Here is a 16893-nt window from a genome sequence, read left to right as displayed (position 1 = left end):
TCGATATTCTTCTTGAATTTTCTCTAGTTCTTAGACCTTTTCTGGCTCAAATGTCGAGAATTGCAGACATAGTGATGGAATGATATGTTCGGAGAATGATCGGTCGAAAAGATATAACGATTATTTGGACCTCGATTTGTACTTATCACCAAGAAACAAAAAAACTAAATATACTCGCAAATGTGAAAAAAAAAACAAACATAACATTGTGCAACCCGGATTTTCAGGAATAGTATGTCTGCTGCAAGTATAATTTATTTTAATTATATGAATTGAATTATGAAGTTTGAGGAAGCACGAACATAAATACGATGCAAGTGCAGAGATAATCAAGAGCACTAATATGAGAAATGTATGTATAATGTTCACCGAGGCCTGAAAACATTCTCACTAATAAGCATTCCAAAAAACATCTTTGCTATTCTCAAAACGTGTATAAATCTCGCTTTCAAAATAAAAATAAACGTTCTTCATAATATTTGTATTGTGCTGAAATCATAGTTTCAGATATTTGTGTGCCATCATGTCATCATAATTATCGTAATTATAGTGATAAGGCTAATAATAATTGTAGAGGATATCCGGAAACAGCAGTGATTCTATTTTATACCAAATACTGCGCCTCACGATAGGTAAGTAGTTAGGTATTGCATTTCTTCGAAGACCAAGTTAGCTGCAATTATCATAATTGTAACAATTATTCTTTAATTAGCATGTCCATCGGTCCACCTGAGAAATCCAATGATGCACAATGGAAGTTCTCGAATAATGATTAGAAGTTTATGCATCAAGGAAGATTTCAATGCTTCATGTGACGTGAGCATCATGAACAGGTTACATTACTCGTTAAGGTATACACCTTGGTATACACTGTGTCCGTAAAGTATGGAATAAATTCATTTTTAGCTAAACAGACCATTTCTAGAAATAATCCTGAAACACGTCGATTTTTTATTTTAATTTTCCGTATTTTAAAATAATAATCTAATATACAGGGTGAATTACTTTCAAGTAATGACGTCAGCATCATTGGACAAAAATACAATAGTTTTGTGTGTGCTCATAAAGTAGCGCGTAACGTTCTTTATTAGTTAAATTAACAATAATATCAAAAATACTTAGTGTCTAGCAGCAATTGGTTTGAATGTAACACCCTGTAGTTTGTTACATTTTCAGATCAATAAAAATGTATAAAAATGAGAAATAATTTCTTTCATATTCTGTCTGCTAGATCACAAGTGCCAAACATGTTTGGAAACAGCTCATTTTTATTAATCTAAAAATGTAACAAACTACAGACTGTTACATTTGAACCAATTGCCGCTAGACATTAAATATTTTTGATAATATTGTTAATTTAACTAATAAAGAATGTTACGCGCTTCTTTATGAGCACACACAAAATTATTGTATTTTGTCCACCCTGTACCAATTGGAATCAACATGTGATACATTGTTGGAATCAGTTCAGCTAGAGTAATCGGAAAATTGAGACAAAATGGAGGTGTTCCATTAAAAAAAAATTATCCTGTATATTAGATTATTATTTTAAAATACGGTAAATTAAAATAAAAAATCAACGTGTTTCAGGATTATTTTTCAAACTGGTCTGTTTAGCTAAAAATGAATTTGTTCCATACTTTACGGACACAGTGTAGATAAAGAAAATTTCGACAATGAAATTCATTCCAGGAGGTAAAAAAAAAATAGCAAGTATTCGCACAATAGTTATTGTTGCAACTTATGTGTTGGAATGTTTGTCAATTCCATAAGTGAAAAAACTTGAACACAGGTGTCACATACAATTCCGAGTACAATTCCTTCAACAGAAATAATTACGTGGTAAAAGATATTCCAAGGAGTCCTACGATTTTTTAATAATAGGTCTCATTTTGATATTAAAAAGTTTTTGAATGGCACACATGGGTCGAGTGACACCTCATTTTAAAGATCAAAAAATAAATTCTCTTCCAAGAATTGCGACGCAAAATATCAGATGTGCGAATTTGGTTAAAATTAATAGACATGGGTTACTTTATATAAGGAGATCTTAGGAATTCACGAAATCGATTGCTGAAAATAAAAATGGACCATTTTTTGACGCAAATGTATTGCTTTGGAAGGAACTTCGAATGCCACAGAATAAATTCAAATAATTTTCCGTAATTTAATTTTTTCCTGAAAATATCCTCCTGTTATGTTTTTTGCTTTCTCTCAATAACCGAAAAAATACCTCTTGCCCACAAGGTTGACTTAGGGGAAATCAACAGGGTAGCTCGAGGCAACAAAAAACTCCAATTCCAATATTTGTTCTATGTATCTAATGAAAGACGTATTCACGAGTTTTAAATCGATATAAGGTCACCTCGGATGGCTGTGACCTTGAAGCTGCAACTTTAACCTGTTTCTCTTGATCACTAACAATGTACCTGTTATTAATTCCTAAAAAAAAAAGGTACTTCCTTCGGTATTAGTGAACATGTGAAATCGACATTCCGAACAAAAACGATATGGAAATGCGACCTTGGATGTACTTAATTTTTTTCGCAAATTCGAGATAGCAAAATATACGAGCCGCTTTCGTTGAAAATGATATGTTACAACACAAGCAAATTGCCGAATGTTTGAAAGAAATGTTGTTTTTAGTGGTAATGGGTATAATTACAGTAATGGTAAGAACTATGTCAAAACAAGTTTTATCAACTAGCGTTGTCGTATTCTTTATTTTTCGATAAGAAATTTTGAGATAATTTATCAGAGATATTAACCTATAGTACGATGCCTACGAGTTGAAGTTATGTAGAATTTTGTGGTAAGTTTGAAGCGTAATGTTTTCTAATGGGGTCTTGTTTAAAATACTGCAATATTTACACAATGATTGATTATTTTTTCCTCACCCGGAGTATATTCCAAATCCGAAGATAATGATGCAATAAAAAGCGACTTGTGAAATGAAAAAATTATTCAATCCCTTCAGAATCGAACCTTTGGCCACGTTATTGAGAAGGACGAGGATAAGGATCACTCCGAAACTAATTGAGATAGCACCAATATTGTTATTTGCGAGGTTATTTGTGTTTAGAATTTTTTTTGTTTTGAACGATTCCGAAAGTTCATCACCGAAAATAATAAACCAAAATATGTAGAATTTTTCAAGTCAATACTTTTTCATTAAAATTTTTTTCATAAAGGAGATGAAACTTTCTACCAAAACACAAAAATATAAGATAAAAATCGAAGAAATAGGAATGTAATGCTATATGGTATCTGTCTGAGTCGAACTTGACTCACAAGAGTCCCTGCCTCGGTCTCTGGTGTGACCTGTCCCTAACATATTAGTTCATTTGCATATCTCTTCGGGCAGTGTCAAAAAGTTCGTGAGGTGGATCTCTCTTGAAGGATAACTTCTTGTCCGTGGTTTCCCTTTCAACCCATCGATAAATTTCTGAATGACAATTTTTTCAAGACCTGTGGGATGTCTCTGAACTCGGTCACCGCTGAGAAACCAACTTTTGGAACATAATGCTCTCTGTTGGTTATTTGGGAAGGCCTAGTCGTATAAGAAATTCCATTCCTAAACGTAAACTAAGTACGAAACTTTGAGGAGGAGTTAGTTTCTTTCGCCTTCACCAATTCCAAAGTTATTGTGTTTATTCATAAACAGAAAAAAAAAATTTCCGAAAAGTTTTCACTAGATTACATATTTTTGCAACCTTGGCACCACAAAATTGTTTCAGATTATAAGTTTAAATAGTTGAGTAGTATCAATAATTTAACATTACTGAATTGCTTTTAAAGTAGGCTCATTTCGAAATACCTTCAGACATATCTATTCTATTTGCGCTAATGAACAATGCATAATACTCGACATAACATAAACGTCATACCTAAGCCTTTTCAAACGCATTTTCAAGGCTTTGCAATTTTTCAGCGTTTCAGTACAGATAATTCCAATATTGATACAGAATTTGGGACATACTCTCATCCTTTCAGCCATTGTAAATATCGGATCCAAGTTGTATATTGTAACTGACTCGCAAACTGATAAAACCGAGGATAAAACAGTTTTGCCAACAGAGCGACAAAATCTTCGAGCGGGCCTTTTAAATTATCGATTTCCGGTACTTCCTCGACATTTTGTACATCGGAAAATTTTACATTTTTTTCCAAGAGAGTAATTCGTTAGATCGTTTTGAAAGAAAAAAGTGCTACGAACATCTCGTTTCCGAGATACAGGACGTTGAAAAACGCTAGGTATTCATTCATGACTTATCGTGAAAAAAAATTGTATAGTTTTTTGTATTTTTTAGGATTATGAGCAACTAATACAACTTTTTGGTCTCCTGCGTTTTCTTAGTATCAAGCTTCGTTTTCGAATAAAAAAAATCACCCTGCAGAACAGGTGTTCATGATATGCAGTAGAGGGGCTTCAATTTTTTTCCCGAAAACGAAGCTAGATATGAGGAAAATACAAAAGACCAAAAAATTTGTACTTTTAGCTACTCAGCTTTAAAAAAATCGAAAAACCACAAAAAGTCAGTAGTGTACTGTTTTTCCTCAAAATTGTGAGAACACTGAGACGCCACTGGACCTAATAATTTCAATCTAGTTAATGCTAAATATGCGCCTTATTACTTCAAATGACTTCACTAAATTTCAACCAAATTGTTTCAAGAATACCTATTTGCGAAAATTCATAAATACCTAAAAAAAAAAAATGTTCAAATTTCAACGCCCTGTATCTCGGAAACGAAGCAACTCCGGACATATGTTCGTACGACCTTTTCTTCTTAAAACGACCTAAAGAATCACCGTATGAACTTTCAAACCGTAGTTACGAATCATCCCGTAAAGGCATATATAACTCGGCGTATAATTTTAACCGAAAAACGGTAAGTAAACAAAGTTATTTATTTAATATAGCTTGTGAAATGCGTCCCATCCTCCAAATTAAAGCCGATTGAGCGATGTCACGATCTATTTACAAACGCAGAGCTCCGCTCGAAATTCATACGCCGAATATTTCTTTATAATCGGCTTAAATGCGTCCCAATGCATAGAATAGCGCTCATATCGATGATTCCGGCGATGCCGTTTACATTATATGTTGGATTACATCAGGAAATGTAGATACGATAAGGGATTCCAGAGGTTCTCGACTTTTTCGACCTTGCGCTTATTGAACGCCAGATATTAATTCAAGTTAAGAGATTATGATCACTTCAACGAATTCAATTAGACGAACTGGGAGAACAGAAGTGGAACCAAAAGTTGCCGTTCGAATACCAATGTCGCACTGTGTATATTTTTACGATCGTTATGAATAAACAAGTGCGATGTATCAATTCAACTGGACGGAGATTGTCGGCTTTAACCTTGTATTTTGAACTCTGCACCTAATGAATTAAAGATCACGCATTTTTAGGCGTCCTTATCATTTACCGGTTTTTGGACAAGGCCAACGAAAAACCAAATCCGAGTTATGAAACAGCCACCCGTAAACAATGCAGTGCGAGATGTGTGCAAAAAAAAAACATGAATCAGGTCAGATTGTCCGCATGGTGAACTGTATGAAAGGTGCGTTTTGGCCCATATTAAAAAACTCACCATAAACAAGCGGCGCTAAGGCGGTCAACATTTGGGGGCGGCGAATGAAAAAGCGAGGGAGGTAGAAAAAACCGGGTACGCCAAACTGTCAGAATTTCGAAAACATATGCCCGTCGTGGAGGAGACAGAGCGCGCGAGAGCGTTGGACGTCACGTCACCAAATTGTCAAGATCGCGAACAGGCAGGAAACTGACGACTGTTCGAATCCGAAGCGGGTAGGTTATCGGCAGTTTTGCATGACATAACCGAGCGTGTGGATCGTCTACACACACCCACCTTGCTTGCCGCCATTGAGCGCGGTAAAACACGGCGATCAGCTGTGCCGAACACCTACCAATGATGCGGCAAGGTTAGGAGAGAGAGCCGAGACCGAAAAATTCGATGGAGAGCCGCAAACGCGAGTCGATACGTTGCGCGAATCGTCGGTCTTCACCTAGATTGGGATTTTTCGTTACCTGAACTGAAATGGGACCGTTTCGTGTCGCCGTTCTCGGCGTCCCCGTCGAGTGGTCGTTTCCTCGAGTCCGCAATTTCGGGCGAGGGACAAGTATCCATACCCGAGTCGGCGGCCATGTTAACTTAACTGTCAAGTTTTCGACACTCACTCACGGTTCAGATACTACGCGAACTTTGCACTGCGTCAAGACTGCGTGCGCACTGTCCTTCGGATGCTCGTCAACTGACTGTTCTCTCCCGTGTGTTGACCGGACACCTCGCGCAGCTCCGAACTGAACTTCTGGGCTTCGTGCAAGCAACTGCGGCGGACTACGTAGTGGCGTGGTGGTGATCGAGCGGGCGTAGATTAGATAGCAGGTTCGGAGATTCTATTTTGTCTGCTGATATCGAATCCCCTCTGCCTGCGGTCCCTCTTCGAAGTCGTCGTCGACGATCAATTATTGTTTTCGATTCTCTGGGACGTCGATTAGCCTGATTATCTCCACCGGAGGCTGAGACGACGGTGGGAATTGAACGCACACACAAGTATTCGTGTTTCTGTCTGTACGGACTTATATCACAGCCGGTCGACGTTGCCTGAAAAGATACAATAACAACAATAACAATAACAATTATCTTTATTTCCAAATTTTACATATAATATATACATAAAAAATGAAATGACGTCACAATTGCATAAATAAACTAAACTAAATTCTCACATCTGAAATAATCGCATAAAGAATATGGTTCCAATTCAATTAATATATTCTTTATGAACCTTTTGAATTTTCCTAAATTATAACAGTTCTTTAAATTATCAGGTAACTTATTATAAAATTTTATGCCCATATAATAAGGTCCCTTTTCCAAAATAGATAATCTATGTTGGGGATAAATTAAATCTTTCGTTCTTGTATTATAATTATGTGTTCCCCCAACATTGAATCCATCCTTATTTTTAAAAACAAAAACTAAACATTCATATATGTATAAACCATAAACTGTCAAAATATTTTTATCTTTAAATTTACCTCTACATGAATCCCTATACCCCATCTTGAATATGGTTCTAATTATCTTTTTTTGTGAAACAAAAACTGACTGGATTCCAGAACTACTTCCCCAGAAAATGATTCCATATCTCAAAATCGACTCAAAATTTGCATAATATAAGATTTTAAGTGTTTCTTCATTCATGTAATGAGTAACAATTCTAATTCCATAACAATTCCATAACAATTCTAATTCCATACATCGAACAAGTTAATCGCAGGTGAATCTCAGGAGGTGTTCTCCCCGTTTCGACAATTTTTCGGATGTCCTTTTCAAAAACATGTTCAAATTTTGGCGCTTGAAATAAAGAATTTTTTGGCGCCCCTGCTAAAAAAGTATCAATAAACACCCCCCCACCAACAAAAAACATCACCTGCCTCGATTATAATTCGCCATATTTGCCATATTTTTTCACTGGGTCTCTTTTTTTTTCGAACATTTTCACTCACAATAGATTCCTGCATTTCTTCGACGCCGATGAACAATGCGTGAGTAATATATCTGATTCTCACATTCACAATCGATCACATACGATCGATGGAAGATAACCTATCACACCACAAGATACAAAGGGCGGTAAGAAATGCAAAGCTTCGAAAAGTAAATGGGATTAAAAACATATGTCCCGCTGAAAACATTTAGCATTTATCAGTAAATAGTTTCGAATTCAGAATCGTAGGAATTTTCCATATTTTGAATGTGTAAACAACTTCCACGTAATTCGAAGTGTTGTTTTTCGTCTTTGTGAAATACATTCCATCCTTCATTCAATTAAAGTAATAGGCAATGCTGCTTATATTGGTTGGGATGCCATGTTTTATTTATTGAACAGGCGGCTTAGTAAAGACGGTTTGGAGATTTTTATTGCAGGGAATGTTGATAAACGCCGCAAAGCGAACCAACTTCATGATGTTTTTAAGAATCAAGACTATATTCCTTCAGAAATATGAAAGGGCGACCACAAACTGGGCTAAATTGCCGCCCATCGAAAAGAGGCGCCTGAAACAGTCGCTTTACTGTTTCATTCTAACGCCGGTCCTGCGAGGAATTGTGAGGTTTCGCGCGCTTGTTCTAATTCGGGGCTTTGCTATTTTTCAGCACTGGAAATTCCAATTTTGCCACTATATTGATATAAAATTTTGGATATACAGGGTGATTCACACGATGGCCTATTAGGCGTTTTGGAAAACCGAGAAAACTAATCATAATTTTATGCATGTACAAAAATTCTGTGTTTTGATAACTAAATTGGACATTTCATGAATGATTTTTCATTCATATCAATTTGAATATTTTAACTAGTCTATATATTCTCAACAATCTCAACTCAATTAAATGTCCAATTCAGTAATCAAAACACAGAATTTTAGTCTCTTTCAATGTTTTCCGGAAATCACAGAATACTTTCACTAAGTTAGAAATTGAGGGTTATCCTAATTTCAAGTTCTTTCTCGATAACTGTTGAAGTTTTCATTTTAGGTATATAGGGTTTGCTTAATTAATATAAACAAACTCCTCCCCCCAGTTTTTATACGTAGAATTGACAGAAAGAATAAAAATATAGGTTATAATTTCAAATTGTTGAGTTTTGATGTGAATCACCACCCTCCCTATTTTTATATGTAGAATTGACTGAAAGAATGAAAAATATAGGTTGTAATTTAAAATTCTTGAGTTTTGATGTTAAGTTCATGATCTTCTCATAAAAACCTTGTACATTTTGGGTCCAAACCGAAAACAGTTTTTAATACTACTGATTGGCAAAATGAAAAATTAAAAAGGTTTTGTCTTAAGTAACTATTTCTGCAGAATTCAAAACAATGTGTGTCCTCGTCTCCACCACTTTTTTCATAAAAATCCCATCACCTTATGAACTGTTGAGTTTTACCCAAGTTATAGCATATTGCTGAAATTGTCATCGAATGATGCAATAATATACTGGGTATGCCATTTGAAATAAGAAAGTAGTTCTCTGTTTCCGGTATTACCGAAAGTTGAGTAGATCTGAAAATATTCAAGGGAGAAAAATGATTGATGAAATCCTGAAATGCAAATTTTCAGCTCAAAATAATGAATAGATAAACGCGGCAAATCACCCTGTATTATTATCCTTTCACCCCTTGTAATTTTTTCGCTAGATTCAATTATAAAAAACAAAAACAGATTAATTAACCTGCAAAGTGACATGCCACAACGTAAAATTAAAATTACCTGAGAGGCACTTTCGACATAATGTTTAAGAAGAATCATATAAAAATAATAAATGGATGCTTGGACTTGGATGTTTCAATTTTTCCCTCTCGATATACAGGGTGTTTCCTAATTGTGTGGCAAAACTTCTGGCGGGGATAGCAATCATCAAAATGAGGAAAAAAGTTCTCATAAAAATGTATACGAAAATGTTTCCTCTTTTAATTGAATCCACCTAAAGACTTCATTTTAATAATACTTTTGCTGCAATAACGTTTGGACGCTTCGATTGATTTTAATGAAAATTTATATGAAAAATAATGCCATTTTAAATTCACTAGAAAAGTTAGTCAAGACAAAATTATCTTTTTCTACATTCATGCAAAAAGCAAAACTTTATTGAACTATATTTAGTGGAAGAAGAAGTTCTTTATTGCACTAGTGCAATAAAGTTTTTATTGCACTCACCTGTCATTCTACTTCAACGTGCTGTCATCATGAAAAACAAATATTTCAGCCTGAAGGAAATAACGATGTACAGTTACCAAGTACCAGTACGTTTACAGCAGTAACAAATCAAGAAGTGGATTTAAAAAGTAATTCACTACGAAATATTCATATTGAAAATTGCACCAATTGTTCATTCACTTTCAACATTGAGGGTAAAAATAAAGTTTGAGTTAAATTGTTCGTAACGTATTAGTTCCTGTTTCAATGCAAATCGATATTAATAATAAAGTATTCAAGTTGCGCTTTTCATTTTCCACACCTAGTGCCGCACCTCAATAAATCATTTTCATAAACGTAGAAAAAATGTTGTATGCAACTCGTGCAAAAATTGTTTATTGCACTCGACTTGTTGTCCAACTCGACCTAACGGCCTCGTCGGACAATTTCACGTCGAGTGCAATAAAACATTCACTTTTTGTACTTGTTGCATAAATAACTATAATGTACGGTTTCCTCGAACAGTCTCCGTAGACCGCCGCGTTTCGACGACTTTATCTAGCCAATCGTAATTCGTAATCGAAACGCAACGGTCGAAGGTGACTGTCTGAGGAAACTGTAAGTACAATATTATTTTTTCAGAAGCCTATATGCACCTATATCTCGACAACGGCTCATCTCATAGAAAGAACACAAGATACATTTTTTACGTAATACGTAATATTAATTGGATTTTTCGTTGGGTGTTTTAAACTGTCGAAATTCTTCTCGGATGTCAGAAAAAAATAGTGAACGGTTGTTTTATGCATTACATTGTCATTTTTTTTTGTAAATGAATATATTCAGCATAAGATTCACCGTGAAAAGTTGCGACCATGACCAAATTTCCATTAAAATCAATCGATGCTTTTAAACGTTATTGAAGATGGCTGTAATTAGAAGAGGAAGCATTCTTGTACAAATGTTTATGGGAATTTTTTTTCTTATTTTGATGAGTACTACCACCTTCTGAAGTTTTGCCCCACAATACGGAAACTCCCGATAAAATATTATTCAGAGTGTTTCAAAATTAAGTATGAAATTTTAGGAGCGTATTGTTTTATGTCACATTTGTTTTAGATATCCATGAAATGTCATAAACTCATGAATTATGATAACTTGACTATCGGCATTGATCAAATCATCATCATTTAAATGTTCTATGTCATTTCATGGATATCTAAAACAAATGTTGCTTAATATTACCATTTGGATGAAAACCTACTTTTGATCAGAAAACTTTACAATCAAGGTATAGGAGCATGGTATATCATCTGTATAATTACGGAGGTATTTTATTGGAAGTAAATGATACACAGGTTATTGGTAATCCATACATAGGATTCCAAGTATCGAAATGATAGCTATATTTTGCACGAATATGAATAATGAATCAATTACTCGAAAAAAGCTAGGATAGGAACAAGGAAATTAATACATAAATAATAAGGAGGCTACTGCAAACCAAAAAGAGTAATAATATACAGGGTGTTCTATTTGAAATATCGAAGTTGTTACTTTTTGATATGAGCGGCAACCCTACAGAGCTGAAAATATTTCAGATCGATAGAGCAGTCCTTCCTACCCAAGAAACCATGTTTTCAATAAAATGGTATCTTCTGTTCTCCGTAAAAGTCTAGTTTACCATCGACTGTGGCCCACCCACTATAGTCTTACTGAATCTGAATCAATAAATAAATACCTAATTTTGGAAAACGAAGATTTCATTTCTATGGCGACAAGTGACAGTTAGAGTACTTTCAAGACAAGGTGTAAGTACTACACATTGTTTAATGTCTTGATGAATCAATAAATTACGAGTATTATAAAGTACTGGAGTGCAGTTTTTTAGCGTTCGTTCATTCCTAGGGTGTCAATTGCACCCTTGGAGACCATATGTGTATATATAGGTGCATGTGGTCTCCAATGGCGCAATGAATGAACGAGTGCTCATGACTCCACTTCAATGGATTTGCCATCGTTTATAAGAAACAAACAAATCAACAGAGACTTAGAATGGGAAACTGTCACAGATTTCTTTAAAATAGAAAGGCCGAGAAAATTTTTGAAAAAGCAAGACAAAAAGGAAAAGACTTTAGCCACTTATATGTAAAGAGCCAACTTAACCAAATAAGAAAGTGAGAATAATCAAGACAATTGCAAAACCTCAACAAACATTTGGATCGGCAGCAAGAGTCTATGTAGCCAAAAGTTATATCAAATCCAATATACAAGTGACAGAAAATAAACTGTTAAAAGCTGCAGTGGATATGCCGTGGTTCGTAAGCAAGCAACATATCTACAGACTCGAAATAAGGAACTGTCACAGATTTTCTGAAGGCAAAGGCCCAGAAGCTTTTTGAAAAAGCAAGTCAACATCCAAATGACGAGCTAAAAAGATTAGTTCACCACAACCCTGTCGAAGATGCGATTAGGATATCATGAAAAACCCAGAGATCAACTACGTAGGAAGTCATATTACGTAAAACTCAATTTCAAATATCAAAGAGATAATACTCTCCCTATGTAGGTACCTATACACCAAAACCACACGAAAGAAATCGTGAAAGAGACGAAAAAATAATCTACAGATTAATCCTAAAAACAGCGGGTAGAGTCCCACAAACTGCTTGTGTGCTTCAGCCTTCGAATTATCATTTCAAATTACTAGCAAACATGGATACAGTTACTCTTCCAAAAAGAGCATAGTAGAGTATTACAGAAAAAAAGTATGCTAGAGAACTCTGGAACCAGACCTGAGGGATATAAACAGAGTAACTACTCAACTTAGAGGTGGACTTGGAATGAAAAACCGAAATCTCTCAATAAAGGTTGTGTCAAATATATCATTTCCAAAACATTCATGGTGTTTTTGTTTTCAGGATAAGTGCAAATTATTAGCTTTTCCTCTATTCAACATTCTACCAATGGCTCAAAGGATCATTCGACATATTTTTTTAGGAGATCCATTTCCACACTGACAGCATCGGGAGTTCCAGAATAACAGCTCCAAGATTCTACCTGAAGGTTATTTTTTGCGTGTTAAGGATGATCGATGAAGATGGCGAAGAGTAATTGTATTGACCTCGGATGGACTGTCTTCAACTCAACGGATGTGTACAATAAAAATTTTCTGTTGTTTGCTAGAAATGTGTGCGATCCCACGTCTTATCAAGGAGAGAATGATGACGAGATTTGTCGATCGAGTTGAGCTGTACAGAGAAAATGGATGCTGTCATTCGAGATGTGTTATTTCTGCTTCATGATGCATCTTTCTCATATTTTAAACGTATACATTAAAATGAAGGATTACGCATTCTCAGTGGAAATAAAAATTATAAGTACTTGAAGGCCCAAAAATTATCATCGTCCTGACGTATCTTGATCGACCCTGATGATCGTCAAAGATGTTCTAACTGCATCATCATGTCTATTCGTTCGTTTTAACTTGTTGAACAGTCAAGGAATCTCATTCAGACGCCCCAATGAATGTGAATGTTTCTTTGCAAGGGGTTTTTTTACACCAACATTTATTATCCCTACTTATGCATTCTGTAATAAGCAAAAATGATCATTGTATCAACAGAAATATAAAAAAAAATACAAAATGACCAGAGACTAGTAGTTCCTTCAGACAGTAACAGTGAAATTCCTTAAAAATAAAAAAAACAATATAAAGGGTGTTTTTTTTCAAAGTATATAACTTTAAATTGGCATTACTGTTCAAGATGGCGACCGATTTAACAGCTGTCAAGTGATTTATTTTCAGTTTAGTTTGGCAATTCATCATGAATAGACTCACGCCTGAACAACGCCTGGAAATAGTGCACTTTCATTCCGAAAATAATGGTTCTGTGCGGAATACGTATCGCGCACTACGTCCATTTTATTTTGTTTAGCAATGAAGCGCACTTCTGGTTGAATGGCTACGCCAACAAACAAAACTGCCGCATTTGGAGTGAAGCTTATCCTCAAGTGTATGTCGAAACACCGTTACATCCAGAAAAACTGACTGTTTGGTGCGCTTTATGGCTGGTGGAATCATTGGTCCGTACTTCTTCAAAAACTATGATGGCCAGAACGTTACAGTCAGTGGTAATCGGTATAGAGCCATGATTACTAACTTTTTCATTCCTGAATTGAACAACCATGATGTCCAGGAGCTGGGGTTCCAACAAGACGGCGCAACATGTCACACAGCTCGTGCCACAATCGATTTATTGAAAGACACATTTGGTGACCGCCTTATTTCACGTTTTGGACCTGTGAATTGGCCTCCAAGATCTTGTGATTCAACACCGCTAGACTACTTTCTGTGGGGCTATGTAAAGTCATTGGTCTATGCGGATAAGTCACAAACCCTTGACCATTTGGAAGACAACATTCGCCGTGTTATTGCCGATATACGGCCACAAATGTTGGAAAAAGTCATCGAAAATTGGACGTCCAGATTGGACTACATCCGAGTCAGGGACCGTTTTCTCGACAAGTGATCTTTCAAAACGTATACGTTCATTCAGTGTTCAGAGCACTGAAAGAACGTATACGTTTTGAAAGATCTCTTGTCGAGAATACGGTCCCAGCCGTGGCGGTCATATGCCAGAAATCATATTTAAAATGTAATGCCACAAGATTATCTTGCGGATAAATAAAATTCATGTCAATCGAATAATCCATCGTTGTTTTATTGCAATTTAAAGTTCTATAGCTGAGATAACTTGATAGCAAATTGATAGAAAACCTAGGAATGTTTCTTCGTTTCATTCCATGCAACTGCTGAGGTTAGGGAATGTTTTTAGGTCACATGTTATAGAACCTAATGTTGTGCGGATACAAACGTTTAAGTTATGTCTTACCTCTTACCTAGAGCCATTCGGTAGATAGAATAACGAGATGCAAGAATCAGAGAAGGATATAGGATAGAGATTCACGTTTCTGAATTGAATAAATAGAGTAAGATGTCCGTGGATGACAGACTTACGTCACAGTTGAGATGTCGAAAACACTTACCCTCCGCCACCTCAAGGAAGAAGAGGGAAAAGGGACACATGCCGAGCCGAGTCGCCAGAATTATCTTAAACAAAATCTAATCAATGAACACGCCAATATTTTATATCAGTAAAGTTAGTCATAGTAAAGGGTTCTTATAAATGATTTTTTTAACGTACAAAAACAACGTCTTACTTCGACTGACATAGATCGAAACTATCTGAACCCAAAATTTCGCTTCAAAATATCCATCGATAATGAAATAACAGTGATTATACAACTCATGTTCTGATGAACCAATAGAATCCGTAAATTTCCGATAGTTACCGCGTTTTGATAAGTGAATATACTACTTGACGACGTGTTATAATCGTTTTGGTGTTTCGCCTCCTGCCATATTGAAATCATTTCTTTTCTATAGTAACATTCTTGGACGTTCGCCAAAAAATAAAATTCAACGGCTTTATTTAACGAACGACATTCTGGAAAAAATGTAATATTTACGTTGTGCAATTGGTTCCGAAATTCAACACTACTGGTTCAGTCGGAAACAAAAAGAGGGTGCATGAAAGAGACGAAGCGAGGAACATGACTGCCTCAGGTTATGTAGCAATGGATCTTCGAGTACCAGGAAATCGTCCGATGTATCATGATGGTTCACGCACAACAATCATAAGAAACCTGAAACAACATAAATTCCATTGTTATAAGATACGATTATTTCAGGAACTGAATGAGGACGATCCCGATCGCCGCAGTGAAATGATTAATGGTAATCAAAATTCATGTTCGATATCTGTTTTTCGGACGGGTGTTCATTTCACCTTAACTGCATTGTGAACCGGCATAAGTGTCGGTATTGATCAGATGAAAATCCGAGATTATATCATGAGGTTCATACTCAGCGTCCCCAAAAATTAAATATTTGAGCGGGTATTTATGGAAATCACATAATCAACCCTGTTTTCATACCCGGTAATCTCACAGGCCAAATTTATTTAGATCTATTGGAGAACGCTAGTTATCCAGCCCTCGTGCAAGTATTGGAGAATGCAAAAGCCCATCAAACTATCATTTTCCAACAAGATGGCGCACCACCTCGTTTCGTTCAAGCGTTGCGTCAGTTCTTAGATGAAAATTTTCCTCACGCCTGGAATGAAAGAAGGAGACATATAAGTGCAGTGGCGACGCTAGGGGGGAGCCCGGACCCCCATAAAATTTTGCTGTCCCATCCTACAATTTGACATAATAAAGATAAAATGATTACAAGATCAGCAGAACTATAATTTTCACGTTTCGCGTAATAATTCAATTTACTTTGGACCCCCGAAAAAAATCCGGCTCTCTCTTGGCTCCCCCTGTTTTTGAAAGCTGGTGTCACCACTAGTTGAGTGGACTCCCAGATCTCCTGATCTAGCACCACTGGACTTTTTTTTATGGAAATCGATTTAACACCACCTGAATTAAGAGAAATTGCGAATAATGCTGCGAATCATTTTCACTTTATCCAAATTATACATTATGTTGACAATTATTGACGTTTGTTGAAATTTGATAGGATTGGAAGGCAGTAGATTCAATCACAAAACGAAAAATATAACTGAAAACAATGCTGTAATGAGTTCATTACAGCATTGTTTTTAGAACTGTAATGATCTCATTATGATACTGGAATAAAGAAAAGTATTTTCTCTAATTCTGTGGTTATTCCGTTCATTCTTCCACATCTTGTAGAACAAAATCGTGCGAGAATATATCAGAAACGCACAGTTTTCATGGTTATATTTTATTATTCTATGTTGGTACTCCGAACTTTCCGCCACGGCTTTATCTGTCAATTGACCATATTCACCGTCGCCATATTGTTTTGCGACAATACCAACTACCCAGTGTTCGCAACGGAGAAATTTTGAGTTTACTAGAAAAATACCGCTAATATCAAAAATACTATCAGCCATAGAGACTATTCTTCCACTGACTATTTCCAAAAATGAAGCGAAGCGTTCATTTATACACTCGGCCACAATTAATTTGTTCAGAAAACCACCTTTCACTAATGTTTTTATTTCCAAAAGGTGAAATTTTTGCAAAATATTGTCCCAAACAAGCCTATCTCACGTAGCAGCCAGA

At 35.8% G+C, this 16893-nt stretch overlaps 1 protein-coding gene across 6 annotated transcripts in view; it reads right to left on the bottom strand.

Moving 5' to 3' along the window:
* Positions 1-16893, bottom strand: part of LOC123685720 (RNA-binding protein Pasilla) — a 210864-nt gene that overhangs the window by 174387 nt on the left and 19584 nt on the right. For 2 of the 6 annotated variants that reach the window (XM_045625554.1, XM_045625562.1), the window contains exon 2: positions 6063-6639. The exons of 2 other annotated variants lie outside the window; for them this stretch is intronic. In XM_045625554.1, the coding sequence (XP_045481510.1) occupies positions 6063-6180 (118 nt within the window). In that variant the 5' untranslated portion in view covers positions 6181-6639. Of the gene's footprint in view, positions 1-5607; positions 5752-6062; positions 6640-16893 lie in introns of those variants that run through there. 2 more of the 6 variants (XM_045625571.1, XM_045625588.1) reach the window with 2 other exon arrangements.

Source organism: Harmonia axyridis, chromosome 1, assembly GCF_914767665.1.
Source record: "Harmonia axyridis chromosome 1, icHarAxyr1.1, whole genome shotgun sequence".
Taxonomy (NCBI): Eukaryota; Metazoa; Arthropoda; class Insecta; order Coleoptera; family Coccinellidae; genus Harmonia; species Harmonia axyridis.
Note: the sequence above shows the minus strand (reverse complement) of the source record. Positions and strands in the feature narration are given on the sequence as shown.